Raw genomic sequence first — 14,773 nt, forward strand, 5'->3', positions numbered from 1 at the left:
TCAGCTCTAGCCGCCAGCCCACTTGGGAGTGAACCAGCGGATGGAAGATCTTTTTCTCTGTTTCTCCTTCTCTCTGTACATCTGCCTCTGTTTCAAATAAATACATAAATAAATCTTTAAGAAAAATATTTTAACCTTCCCTTATACAAAAGCATATTTGACGTGAGAAAATGTTTTACACAAACTTGCTTGTTGGGGCTCTCTTCTGGCTTCCATGTGACACAGAATTCTGACTTGGACTCAAGTCTCTCCATCAGGGCATCCCATCAGAGGCATTGCTGCTGCCCCAGCCTAAACTCGGGTCAGCCACCTCACCTGGAGGAAGGTGAGGCCTCAATCCTAGAGGTGTGACCTGCCTCTGGAGCCAGCAAGACCCACAGGTAGGCCGAGGCAATCCCCACTGGGCAAAAGCCCTCGTGCCAGGGGCCCTGGAAGGGTGGGGGCGGCTCTGCATGCAACAGGCTGCCGAGGCGGTGCAGTGGGGTGGGCAGCACACATGAGTACGCTGTGTTCCCGGGCCGCCAACAAAACGCAAGTGTCTGGGACTTGTCCCTGCATCAGGGCAGAGCCCTTGTCACATGGGGGAACAAGGACAGCCACCCCACGTACCAGACCCACAGCACAGAGCACACCCATCGGCAGCCTGCTCCCGGAAGCCACTCCTGTCCCGACCTGCCACAGGCTGCAATATCACACAGCCAATGAAGCTAACAAAACATGAGGAGGATGGCCGTGTGTGGGCACTGTTCATGATGCTGCCCCCACGTCAGGAAGAGTCTTCCGGACGCTGGATCTCAGCACCAAGGCCGGGCGCAAGCAGCCAGCCGGCATCCAGGCTGTGGGTTTGGCTTACAGGGCACCAGCAGCCAGAGACAAAACCAACACAGCAACTGCTGCTTCCTGGTCTGCTGAGTGGAGCAATACAGACAGTGCTACCCACAGTCAAGGAGGATGCGTGAGAGGTTAAGAGGCCTGGGCACAGTGCCAGTGCCACAAAGACTGGCTGGGGTCACTAAACAAGTCAGAATTCCCCAGGCACAGGAAGGGGCTCAAGGCATCCCTTCTGGCCAGAGGCCCGACCACAGAAGCCACCACGTAGCCTGTGCCCAAACCCAGAGGTAGCCCAGCAGGGCAGTTCTGCTCCCAGAGCCTGCGATTCTGCGGGTCCCCAGAGGTTCCTTGGGGGCATCCTGCAGACAGGTCCAGTCAGGCGGCACTGAGGGCGAAGGGGCAGAGCTGTGGCCCCTCCTTGTCTGCTCCCAGTCCTTGGGTCATCCGCCCAGCTCTCAAAAGGAACCAGATGTGACTCTGGAGAATGGCAGCGGCCCAGGGCCTCGACTCACCCTGGTCGATGGAGTGCTGCGGCAGCTGGCTGAGCTGGCTGTGGACCACGCCCGCGTAGGTGCGCAGGAACTCTTCCTCGCTGGCCGTCAGCTGCAGGGCGGGAGAGCCAAGGGTGAGGGCGGTGGCACCTGCTCCATCTCCGTGGGGCCTCCTCTGTGCCCAGGCCTAATTCCTGAGCTCTGACCCCTGGGCTCCAGAGCAAGCCCAGCCCCCTCCCAGGCCTGGAACGCGGCCCAAGGGGCCCACAGGCCTTGTCACTCAGATGGAATCTGAGACGAGAATCTCAGCTTGTGCTGGGTGCTGGGAGCACAGGCCCTTCCCAGGGAGACTGAATCCCTCCTTCTCCTGGAACACATCCCCCAGTCACATGTCTGCCACCCACCCAGCACCCTCAGGGGGAGGTCCTGGGAAGCCAAACAGGAGGAAAGGAAGGTCTTGGCCCAACACAGTAGGGGTGGAAAGACACCATGGTAGCAGCCCCAGACCTACACACGGAAGGATCTGTGTCTGGGGTCTGAACAGCCACAACGCCAAAGGCCAGACCTGCCCCCCACGCCCTCAGGCAGCCCCCCACTCCCCAAGCACTCACGTTGGATCCCATCTTCCTCAGCATGAGCAGCACCCGCACCTTCTGCTGAATGTACACCTCCTCCGGACTCTTCCCGGGAGCACCCTCGCGGTTCATCCCCCTGGCCCAGCTCTGGGAACTCCTGCAGGGTGCGAGGCAGCATGGCAGGGCTAGTGGGCAGACACCTGCAGGTGTCCCCGACTCTCCCCACCCAGGGCCCTGGCTCGGCCACACAGAGCAGCGCCAACCCACAGCAGGTACCCTAAGGACAGCTGGATCTGCCCCTGCAGTGAGCCAGAGATGTGTGCCAGTCCAACAAGTCCTGGGGATCCAGAGTAAGCAAGAGCAATGTGAAATGGGGCAGCTGGTCAGTGCCCAGCCCCCAGACACCAAGATCACTCCCTGGGCAAACACCCCTGCCCCCAAACACCCAGCCCACCTGTGGAAGGGTGGCTTCTGCCAGCAGCTAAGAAGACCAGCAGCTGTACCCAGGTGTCGTGGGGACCTGAGCTGCACCAAGCCCTGGGAGAGAAGCCCGGGAGGCACCAGGGGAGAGGCAGCAGGCGTGGAGGGGCTTGGGTTACACGCTATCACTCCTGGATGAGTCAGAAATAACACGGCAGCTGGGGGGGTGGAGCCTCGGCGGTCCTAGTGCCAAGGAGCTGTGCTTGGAGAACCAAGAACTGGGCTGGCAGGCCAAGGACACTCCGCTCCAGGTCCACACTCAGGAACCAGCAAGTCCTGGACCCTTGGGCAATCCCAAGCAGAGAGGCTCTCAGCTCTAGGGAGGTCTGGATGGCAGCTCTCTGAGGGCTTTGTCCACGGCTCGGGCCCCAAAGCTAATGGAGCTCTGCCTTGAAGGCCATACCAGAGGCTCAAACCCTGGCCAGCTGGGGCCAAATGCTGCAGCAGTATGCCAGCTACAGTACAGGGCTCCTTCCAGAACCTTCCTGCCCACTCCCAGAACCCCAAACTGGTCCATTCCTCTGCTGTCTGCTTCCCTTACAGCATCTCAAGAAAGGGCCGAGGGAACAACTGCACACTGGGAAGAGTGGTCAGCACCAGGACAGGCACTCGGGCACACGATGGGTCCTCACTTCCTCTCCACCCACGTTCACACTCCCTTCCCCTTCTCCGGTGCCGCAGACCCTGCAGGTGGGCTCTGGATCTGTTTGGAGGATGGGTGCTCTGGCTGGGAAAGCCACGATCCAGGTCCTCATGCCCTCTCCACACCCCTTCCTTGCCCAGCAGCCAGAACCACTTCCAAGAAAACAGGGCAGATGACATCAGCGCCTACTGAAAGCCACCTGAGAATCCAAACCACACGGCCCAAGCCAGTCGCGCCCTCCTCACCTGCCGCTCTTCCCTCGCCTTCCTGGGCCCTGGGGCGTTTCTAGAATGTCCCCGTAAGCTCCCGTCCCTGACAGCCTTCACACTGGGGCCTCCCTGGGCCACAACTGCTTTCCTCTCGTCCTGTATTCTGGCTTGAAGATGCAGTCCCCTGTCACAGCCCTCACTGCCTCGTCCTGACTTCCTGCACAGGTCCCACGGGAGCTGGCTTGTGTTTGCTTGGTGTCTCTCCCCACCCTGCTGAGCACCCAGGCTCAGTTCACCTTGCTCACGGGGTCCTGGCTGGGTGCTGGCGGCCAGAGGGAAGAGCGTGACTGCCCTGTGTCTCAGCTCCCTACCCCACTCTCCATATCAGCTTGGGGTAACACGTCTCTGTTAAAAGAGACTGAGGTGCTGAATCCCATTTCCCATAACCCACTCAGCTTTTGCAAAAGGGCGCTTGTTTCCAAAGGGGGGGGACCAGCCTCCCACACAGAAATCCACATCAGGACCTCCTGTGAGACATACGGCATGCGAGGGACTGGCCACTAGGTGTCGCCACACACACAGCACCCTACAGTAGCCTCTTTGGTTGGCACAGGCTCCGAAGCGTTCCTGACCCCCAGGGGGAGCGGGGTGTCCCAGCTGGCTGCTCTCATTCTCAGCCCCCTAGCCCAAACCACATCCCAGTCCTGGGGTCCCACTCAGAGTGAACGTGGCTCTAGCCAGGAGAGGAGTCTCATGTCTGCCCAGTGGCCCTGGGATGCAGGGGTCCTAGTACACAGTAGGTGTCTGGGAGGATGTCACAGGAATATTATGCATGAGCCTACACAGGCTTCTGTGTCCCAAGACGCAGCTCCGTAAGACATACATCCCAGTGTCCCTGCCGTCAGTCTCACTCGGGTTCCCATCCTCTGCTGCCATCACTAGGGGCTTTTGGCTGTAGTTCTGGGCTTGGCTGGTGATAGGGCCTGAGGGGTCCTGTGCCCAGGTGACTTCCATGGGGCACGCTTCCCTGGGACAGCTTCTTTCTGTAGCTCACTCAGACTCTCGTCACCTGGGGTGCCTCAAGCTCTGGCCTTGCCCTGCTGCCCGACAGGAAGGGAATATGCAGGGCTGGATCTGGGACAGCTGGTGGCCAGGAGCACACGCCCCCAGCCCTCACCACCAGCCCCAACGCACAGGCAATGTTGGGACTGTTTTGCATAATCCCACCGTCACTGGCCGCAAGGATGTCAATGCAAGGAAAATTAATCACCAAAGAGAATAAGCCCCTGCCTGTCCCAACAGCATAGGTGTCTTGGCTGCTGCGTGCAACAAGTGTTTATCTAAGTGTGCTTGGCGTTGCTGGCCAAGCAAACGTGCTATTACGTTTTCAAGTGAGCATCAGACTGACTTCACTTCCCATTTCCTGTGCAGGGACTGAGGACTGGGCTCCCACAACAAGTGCTCTAGTGACACAAACCCAACCAGCAGCTCTCAGAGATGCCCGTTCTCAGGGCTGAACACGCCTGCTGGCCCTGCCCCCCCAGCCATCCCCATCCAACCTGGCCATGCCAAACCACCCTCGCTGCTAGCCACAAGGAAAAGGGACAGGAAGAATAGCAGGCAGCTGGCAACCAGGCAAGGAGAGGGACAAGAGGTCGGGAGTCACACTCTAGGTGAGAGACATTCAGCTGTCCCACACAGGGAAAGTGGGCGCCACTCCAGAAAACTACAGCAAGCACGGCAGACACAACACAGAGACATGCAGCTATGCCTGTCTGCTTCACGCACGCACGCGGCACACGCACCCACGAGGGGACACACCAGGCCCTGCTGCTGTGCCAGTGCTGAGCCTGTCTGTCAGGGAGGGACAGTGAGACCGAGGTCCCTGGGCACTGTGGGGGACCTGTCACGCTACATATGCGACCCCAGAAGCCTCCTCTCCTCTGTAAGGGGCACCACCAGTGTCCTGTTCCTGATCAGCCTCCACAGGGACCGAACCGCGACCATCACATGATCCCTGGCATTGAAAAGGTGACCACACGTCAGAAGAACTGGGAGGTGGTACAGGAGGGTGTGTGACTGCTGTGTGCTCCATGTGGCAGGACAGCCAGGGGCTGGCAGGCTGGGAATCGCAGGTCATCCCAGGGAAGTGTGAGAGCCGGCCTCCCCTTGACAGACATGGTGCCCAACCTCCAAAGAGCCATCAGCACTTGCTTATTTTTATAAACATATAGTGAATGTTGTTTGAACATTCACAGCTCTATAAATCAGGGTGCCCTCCATTTACAGCCAGAGGAACCTTGCACTGGGGGACACGGAGTCGGTTTGGGCTGGTTGGGCAGCAAGGCGGGCACACAGGCTGCCACTGACCTGAACTGCAGCCCTTGTCAGATGTTTTAGGCCTTGTGAAAACACACCGCTGGCTGTAAAGCCTCCCATTTCAGAACACACGCGTGTATTTTCACAATGTTTGCATTGCACAAAAGTACCACACCATGCGATCCTGTAATACCAAGTACTAAGTCAGGGTCTGCACAGGCCCAGAAGAGTCCACCAGTGCCTACGACACTCCCCACAAGAGCCCGCACAATGGTCCCCAAGGCAGTGGGCCAGGGTCAGCCCTTGAGCCCTTGCAGCCTGGCCTTCCCCACCCCCCACCCCCCACCTCCCACTGCTCCAGGCTCACCAGACAGTCTTCCTCCAAGTCCTTACCTGCTCCTGGAAATTCACTCAGGCCAACAGGTGCTCTACTATGAGGAGACGGCTGTGGCCAGGGAGAAATAGGAAGGTGCCGCCCTGTGGAAACAGAACACGGGTCATGGGAGGAGCCAGGAGGGCCTTGGCCACTGCAAGCGAGACCCAGGACAGCTGGCGGGGAGCTCATGGGGAGGACAGGCTCTGCCACTGTCCAGAAATACCTGTGTGTCAGGTGGGCCCACAAGACCTGCCCCGACACCCCCGGACAAGGTGCTGACTGTGGCTCCCCCAGCCTGTCATTTCCGGCTAAAGCAGGTCAGCCTGCTCCATGCCACACCCCCGCCCTCCCCTGGGTTAGTCACCCAGTCTAGAAACATCACGAACCAGAATGAATCAATGCATCGTGCTGGGGCACGAGCTGGGCAAGTCCCACACCTGTACAGGACAATGCATCCTACCAGGAGGAGGAGACGAGTGTGGCTTAGGGCTCCTGTGCATGCCCAGGGAGCACCTGTAGCTGGGTCTGCACACACAGCTGTTCACACACCTGCCAGACCGGCCCTATCTCCCAGCCCCAAGCATGTATCCCCCGTGGATCAAGGCACACCGGTTTCTCTTGGCTCCTGCAGTTCCACCACTGTGGTGCTATTCAGAGGAAGAGGATGCCAAAGGCCTCCCCTAAATGCAGGGTTGGCCTCCGGTCTGGGGCCCCTCCAGCCAGTGGCTGCCTACTCCCTCCCATGGCTCCACTACCGCATTAGCCGGGAAGGAATGAGAGATGAGAAAAAAAAACAAGTGTTCTTTCATTCCTCTAGGTATCAAAGCACCAAAATACCAAGGAACCCCGGGGAATCTTCCACCCAAGCTCCCCGTGGTCCTTCCAACACGGATGAAAAGCAGGCCCCTCTGGTTTCTGAGTGCCTCTGAGTCCTTTAGCCGCCATGACAGCCAACGATACCTGCTGTCCAGAAGCACAGAGGGAAGGGACCATGAGGACGGGCAGGACTAGGGATTCAGGGTCACTGTCTTGAATCCTGGGTCCCACAAACTGCACAGCTGATCCAGGTGGGGTGGACCTGCTTGCGACACCTGTATCTCATGGCAGAACACCTGGGTTGGAGCCCCTCCTCTGCTCCCAGCTCCAGCTTCCTGGGGAGGCAGTGGGATGGCTCAGGCAGCTGGCCACTCATGAGTCTCAGACTCAGCTCTGGCTCTGCAGGTTGACCCGGCCTCAAGCCTTCCATGAGGTTGCTGAGTGAATCAGCACATGGGAAATGTGCCTGCTTGTCTCTCTTGGTCACCCTATCAAATACAGTCATTCAACAATAAAATGGTTAATTTAGAGTGAGTATTGTGGCAGGTGGGCCGAGTCTCAGCTCCTGCACTTCAGCTCGGGTTCCCTGCTAATGGGCCTGCAAAGGCACCTGACAACGGGCCAGTGCTTGGGCTCCCGCCGCTTGCTTGGCCGATCCAGAGAGCTCCTGGACCCTGGTTTGAGCCTGGCCCAGCTCTGGTTGTAGCAGCCATTGCGGGAATGAACCAGCAAAGACAGCTCACTCATTTGCCAGCTCCTTCCCCTACACATCTCACTCTGCATAGACAACCCTTAACAAGAAACAAAGAAACAAAGAGTCAAACTGTCCAGTCCCTGCCTCCCCCCAGGCAAAGGGGACTGACTGAGATATGGCCCTGAGTGGGACCGGGGCTGGGGGTCTCTGGGAGTGGGGCTGCCATGCTGAGCCCACCTCCCAGGAGATAGTGGGAGGCTGAGGACACCACAGTGCCCCAGGGAAACAGAGAGCAACACAAAAACGGTGTGATCAAAGCCACACAGCATCACATCAGGACACATCAAGCCACGCAGCTAGGCAATGCCCTGGGAAGCGCAGGACCAGCTGCCAGAGTCTGAGCAGTAGGTCCTTGCAGAGGGCAGGAGTTTGCTGTCCAGAGAAGGGACAGCTCAGGCTCTGTCAGCCACCAGGTGACTCAGTACTTACAGTGTGCCTGGTGTGAGCAAGGCAGCCATGGCCACAAGCACCACCCCAAACCCCAATCCAGTCAGACCGTTACAAACAGCACAAGGAGATGGGCACGGGGCTGGCAGATGTGACAGCACCAAGGCCTGGGCACGTTAGGGGCACAGAAGCAAGAGTGAGGGTGGCTGTACCATGAGTGCCAGCTCCACAGGAGTATCTGCAGGGGCCTGGCAGGTACCTGGGCAGAATCCATGCAGACACCTTTGAGAATAAAGGGGCAGAGTGGGGGTTGGGCAGAGAGCAGCAGAAAGGACAAGGGAGGGCCTGGGCCCCATAGAAGGGCAGTGCTAGAGAGACAGGGAAAGGCCAGCAAGGGGCCTCGCATGCTGCCAGGAGATGACTGAGCAGAGCATGGTCTTACAAGGACAAGAAGACTCTCAAGGGCCTCAGTGGAGCAGCAGGTGACATCCGAGCTGCTCTGGAGAAATGACAGGGACAGCAGAGAGCCATGACCCCCATGACCCCGGTCAGGCTCCACATGGGCACCTGTCTTCCCATCCCTCCTGGGCTTTTACCTGTGACTGTGGCTGAAACCCTTTGGGCCCTCAGCAGTGCTCACTGCCCTGTGGATATACAGAGCCCTGCTCAGCTCCCAACACACACTGCCCTGTGGATATACAGAGCCCTGCTCAGCTCCCAGCACCCACTGCCCTGTGGATACAGAGCCCTGCTCAGCTCCCAGCACCCACTGCCCTGTGGATACAGAGCCCTGCTCAGCCTCCAGCACTCACTGCCCTGTGGATGTAGAGCCCTGCTCAGCTCCCAACACACACTGCCCTGTGGATATACAGAGCCCTGCTCAGCTCCCAGCACCCACTGCCCTGTGGATATACAGAGCCCGGCTCAGCTCCCAGCACCCACTGCCCTGTGGATACAGAGCCCGGCTCAGCCTCTAGCACTCACTGCCCTGTGGATGTAGAGCCCTGCTCAGCTCCCAACACACACTGCCCTGTGGATATACAGAGCCCTGCTCAGCTCCCAGCACCCACTGCCCTGTGGATATACAGAGCCCGGCTCAGCCTCCAGCATTCACTGCCCTGTGGATGTAGAGCCCTGCTCAGCTCCCAGTACTTGTTGCCCTGTGGATGCACAGAGCCCCCCTCTCTCTGACCCCCCAGTGATCACTACCCCTGTGACTGTATACAACCTGCCTCAACATGCCCTTCCCAGTTACCATTGACCCTGTCATTGTACAGAGCCCCACTCCAGTGGTCACTGCCCCCATGTCCAGAGCCCCGCCCACACTCACAGTCAGCAGTACAGGAGGTGCTTTGGGAGCCATAACCACAGTGCCTACTAGTCCAGCCCTGGTATAGCAAGCAATCAGCTCCACATGGGGCTGCAGGACCTGTCCCTTCTCAGTGTTCTCCTGGGACACCTGTCCCCACACAGCACAGAGAAGGGAAGAGGGATGAGGGATGACCCCACCCTGGGGGGCAGGGTTTAGGGGTGCTGGCTGCAGACCAGAGGGAAGATGAACCAACATGTGCATCTCTCCTGAAGATCGCTCCCCGATGCAGAGGCAGAGAGGCTGGGACAGCTCAGCAAAGGAGCTGGGGGGGGCCCCAGGGGCAGTCTCCCAGTGAGAAGGGCTGGGGAGAGAGAAGGTGCAACTGTGGCCCCTGACCCTGATCACTAGCACTGCCCTGACTGAGCTCTAGCCGAGTGCTGGCCCCCTGGGCAGGAGGGGAGGGAAGGAGGAAGGGAGGGCGCAAGCACACAGGCCTATCTCTGCAGCTTCGTTCCCACACAGGCACACACTCAACTCCCACCACCCATGTATCCACATCTACTGTGGACTGGGGCACAGCAGGCAGAAAGCCACTAAGCAGCCAGATTTCCCTTTGCAGACTGCAGAGGGTGAGCAGGGCTTGGCACAGCATGGCCTGGTGCGAGGGGAGGGGCGAGCTGGGTCAGAGCTAGATGGGCCTACCTGGGTCCACCTGTTAGGATCAAGGCAGGCACATGAGCCAATCGTTAGGGCCTCGAAAACCTACGTGAAAATATGGCTCTGACCTGTGGGCCAGGGCAGCATGCCTAGGTCTGACTCAGGCAAGCAGAGGTACCCAAAGAAGGAGGGGCCAGAAGCAAAGTCCAAGGCAGGAACGCGGACAACACTGTGGTGGTCTGGAACCTGGAGCAGAGAGGGGACTTGTGTGGTGCAAGCAGCTGCTGGCCCCCACACTGACGATGGCAGGGTGAGGGTGATGGCGCGTGCGGGCAGCCCCCGAGGCTTACAGGAGTGTTGCGGGCAGAACGGTGTTGGGGGAAGACCGAACCTCAGACACATGGCACTCTCAGCTCTAGGCCCTGACATCCTGCCCCGGACGTGGGGGTGATAATGGCATATGCTTCTGGGGTGGGCTGGGGAAATTAAAGCAGCAACATTTGCAGAGTGCGCTTGGCCAGTGCCTGGCGCACAGCAAGCACTCACAGACATCTCGGCTGTCCCAGGCAGGAAGATGGTGCAGCCTGCCATTTTTAACTACAGAACAGAGGGGAGCATTGTGATGCGGGGGGCAGGTGGCTTTTCGGGGCACCAGCATCCTATATCAGAATGCCTGCGTCACTCCTGGCAGCTCGGCTGCCAATCTGGCTTCCTGGGAAGCAGATGGTGCCTCGAACACTAGACTCTCTGCCACCCATGGGAGAGATGTGGATGGAGGCCTGGCTCCTGCCCAGCACGTGGCCCAGTCCTGGCTGTCGCAGCATGTAGGACAGCCAACAGACAGAAGATGTCTTTCTGTCTCTGCTGTGTTGCCTTCCAAACAAACAAACAAAACATACACTCTAAAAGCATGGATTGAAAGGATTAAAATTCTTGTAGTGTGTTTTCCCCTCTTCACTCTCAGTTCAGCATCAACACCACACTGGCTTAAGGGAATGAGAGAGGGAAGAACTGCACAAGTCCAGGCCCTGCCCTCCATTCCACACCGGCCCTGCTACATCAGGACTAGACGGTCCCTTGTCAGATGGCATTCCTGTGCTGGTGGGGCATCTAGCAGCCCCCTGCCCCTTCCCACTAGATGCCAGCAGCAGCAACCTCTTACGGCTGTGCCAACCAGAGTGTCCTTGCCAGAGTGTCCTTGGTTGCTGCCATGTGCTGGGGTGTTGAGAGTCCACAGCTGTACCTGAGTGGGCTTGCGGCTTGCCCCCCAGCAGCACCCAGGAGGCATCACAAATGAGAACATGGTGGGGATGCAGCTCGCCAGCAATTACCCAGCTTGGCCACCCTGCTGCAGGACAGAAACCCTGGCTGTCCAGTCCTTACCCCCCCAGCTCCTCTGCTCTCACAACGCAAGGCAAAGGACAAGAACTTGCTCAGAGCTGGGACAGAGGCCGACCACCTGGATGGCAATGCAGGTACCTGGTAACATCAGAATCGGGGGTGGTCACAGGGAATTACCAGACGCTTCACAATCAGTGATTAAACTGTAGCAGCTTCAGGGAGCAACGGCCTTAATTACCAAATTCCACCCAGCAGCCTTCTCAACCCTGAGCATAGGCGGGCAGGCAGAGCACAAGCAAAACCGGTCCCTGCCAGCCTTAGTCAACTAGGGAGCCCGTGGGAGTTGGCAGCACCCACCGTGCTGTGAGGACGAGCGTGGGCTGAGGAATGTGTCCTGAGGTCGCCAGACGCAGCCCTGCCCGCCGGCTCCTTCCCGTGCCAGTCACGCTCAGTCCATTGTTTCCTGTGATGTTCACGCTCCTAAGCCTGCAAGGCAGGAATCATTCCCATTTCACAGATGTAACAACTGAGGCTCAGGGAAGGCAAAAACCTGCCCAAGGCTATGGAGCTACGAAGGCAGAGCCTGTGCCAGAGTAAATGCTTTCCTGCCGTGCCAGCAGCTGCCACCTCAGAGAACAACAGAGGTACCACCTGCTTTAAGTTCAGTTGAAATGGCCTCCACTAGACAGGAGAAATAAGAAGGTCACAATACATGCTAACTGTCACCTGCAGACCAACATGAAAACTTCCTAGGTCGCACCATGACCCCCAAGAACACAGCGCCCAAGGGCAGAGAGAAGCCCTGTTGGACCAGGAGGGACAGGGCAGGAGCCAAAGGCCAGCGCAAGAAGACAGAGCAGGTAGCACAGCCAAGACACAAGTGGCCAGCAGGCTTCTGAAGTGTGCTGTGCTTGATGCTGGATGGCATCCGGTTCTTCAGGTCATGGGTGGGAAACGGTTCAGGAAAAAGCCCAAGTGTGTGCTCACATGTGTGACAGAAGAGCTGCAAGACACAGCACACAAACACAGGGCTCCTGGTGGGCGGGACCACGAGCAGCACAGGAAGCGAAAAGCAATGCTGCTTCTGCTCCACTGAGCAGATGGCCAGTCGGCCCATCGACCGCTGACCGCCATGCTTCCTCTACAGTGCAGCTCGTGATGGGGGCAATGTCATCTGTTCTGAGACACACCTGGCAACATCTGGCCACGTCTGGAGCCATTTCTTCAGTCGTGCCTAGGAGGAAGGACCTAGTAGCGCCACAATGAAGAATGAGCTGGCTCTGAGTCCCGGCTCTAAGGGTGGGTGTCACCTGGGTGCTGTGGACCACCCCAGGCTTCTTCAGCATCCCTGCACCTGCTCTTTCTTCGGCCCGGAACATCTGTTCCTGCCCGAAGGACCAGACCAAGCTCTCCCCATTGCCCTCTGCCCAGGCTGCTCTAGGAATGGGTGTGTACACTTGCCAGCTACTGCCCCAGCACCTCACCTCATGGAGGCTGGGACACTCTAGGAGCACAGACCAGGGGTAGTGTTGTGCCCTGGCAGCCTGACCCTACCTTACTCCCTATAGAGGCAATATACCGTATCACTCCTTCAACACAACTCAGAACCTCATCAGAGGGGCAGTAAACAGGTCAGTTGGTCAGTTCAAAGTTACTTTCCCTTTTTTTTTTTAAAGATGTATTTATTTTTATTGGAAAGGCAGATATAGAGAGAAAAGGAGATACAGAGAGGAAGATCTTCCATCCATTGGTTCACCCTCCAAGCAGCTACAATGGCCAAAGCTGAGCTGATCCGAAGCCAGGAGCCAGGAGCTTTTTCCAAGCAGGTGCAAGGTCCCGAGGCTTTGAGCCATCCTCGACTGCTTTCCTAGGCCACAAGCAGGGAGCTGGAAGGAAGTGGAGCAGCTGGGACCTGAACCAGCACCCATATTGGATCCCGGGCATGCAAGGCAAAGACTTTAGCCACTAGGCTACTGTGCCTGGCCCGAAGTTACTTTCCTTTTAAGAGGAGACAGAATAAAACCTAACTGATGGATTCATATTGCATTCCTTCAGGTTTCCTTTTTGAAAGGATTTATGTACGTACACAATCTAGAGTAAGAGTGACAGGGAGGGAGAAACAGAGCAGAAGATCCTGCATCTGCCGGTTCACTTCCCAAATGCCCACCACCGTCAGGGCCAAGCCAGCTCAAAGCCAGAAGCCTGAAACTCAGACGCTGCGTACAAGCTCGGACACAGCGGCAGGAAGCTGGGTCGGGAGCGGAGGACTGGACTGCAGCCAGGCGCTCTGCTCTGCCACGTGCGCACCCCAGCACTAGGGGTCACCTCCTTTCCTCCTGCAGCGCTAAAGCTGAGGGGGCCTCTTTGTCAGGCCAGTTGGAACGGGCATGCCTGGGAAACACAGCCACGAGCTCTAATCCTGACGTCTCAGGAAGTCCGGAAGCGGTCTGCTTTTAGCTCGGAGACATACAATGCTAGCACTGATGACTCCATTTTTATTTTTTTTCCTGGTCAGCCAGTGCCTTGTGCAAGAGCAAAGTGCAAACAATGACTTGTTCTAGGTTTTATTTAGCACCTTGGGTAATCCATAAAGATTATCATAAACCATAGCAACCTGTTTGTGCACACATGACACTCACATGATTGTACCAACAGAAGGCGTCCTGCTGACATCTTACGGTCTAAAATGTTCATCTTGTAACATGAACAAATGTTCATCTTGTTTTACCCCGCTGGTAAAACAAACCGCCCAGAGCTCGCTGCCCTTCGCAGCCCCGCCTTGAGCACAATCCGCCTCTCGGCCAGCAAGCCCAGGGAAGCAGAGGCCAGGCCCAGCACAGAGCTCTCTGGATGGGGCTCGCAGGCACCTGGTTCCAAACAGGAGGATCTGGGGGCGGAGGTTTCATCCGTGCCCAGCAGGGGAACAGAGATAGTGAGAGAGAGCAGCTTCTTTTGGCTTAAAAGCGATTTTTTTTTCTTCCTAGGGAACAGTCGGAGCTCTGAAACCTGGCCAAGTCACAGCCCTGGGACCTGAAGCCAGGAACCAGCACGCCTACAAGATCCGGCTCCGGGTCTTCCTCCAGTTTAGCCTACTCAGGCCCTCCAGCCTCTGGAGAGCCCTGTGTGCAGGTCCCAGAGGGGCTAGAATCCTTAGCTCCCGGCCCCAACTCCCTCCCCACAGGCTGTGCACCTGCCAGGAAGCTTCCTGCACAACGGCAGCCAGGAACCATCCACCAGGTGATGGCAGCAGGCCCCTTTCCTCTCCTGTGACCCAGACACCCTGCTTGTTTAGCCCCCACCAAGGGTCACTTCTCTGGCCAGCTTTAGGGTGTAAGTCCCAATAATCCCAGGAGTCCACGTGACGGCCAGAGGAGGAGGCCAGATGGAAGTCTGAAGCCACAGAAGCTCCTTTCAATCCTTGAGTGGACGGCCATGTCAGGTCATGACTGGCCAGTGCTGTTTATTAGCGAGGAAGAGGCCACTTAGCGCCTCCACAGCTGCACAAGGTTGCTCGCCATGGCACCACATGGCAGCCTCCCCTGCAGGGACCTTATTCCCCCAAACATCACCTTGTTCTCAGAG

At 57.8% G+C, this 14,773-nt stretch overlaps 1 protein-coding gene across 1 annotated transcript in view; it reads right to left on the reverse strand.

Moving 5' to 3' along the window:
- Window positions 1-14,773, reverse strand: part of CTNNBIP1 (catenin beta interacting protein 1) — a 44,630-nt gene that overhangs the window by 11,946 nt on the left and 17,911 nt on the right. Inside the window, exons 2-4 of the mRNA XM_040987873.1 lie at window positions 5,942-6,025; window positions 1,934-2,054; window positions 1,344-1,434 (exon numbers count right to left, since the gene is read on the reverse strand). Coding sequence (XP_040843807.1) covers window positions 1,344-1,434; window positions 1,934-2,029 — 187 coding nt within the window. The 5' untranslated portion in view covers window positions 2,030-2,054; window positions 5,942-6,025. The remainder of the gene's footprint in view (window positions 1-1,343; window positions 1,435-1,933; window positions 2,055-5,941; window positions 6,026-14,773) is intronic.

This window comes from Ochotona curzoniae, unplaced genomic scaffold (genome assembly GCF_017591425.1).
Source record: "Ochotona curzoniae isolate NIBS_2020 unplaced genomic scaffold, NIBS_Ocur_1.0 contig_4792, whole genome shotgun sequence".
NCBI lineage: Eukaryota > Metazoa > Chordata > Mammalia > Lagomorpha > Ochotonidae > Ochotona > Ochotona curzoniae.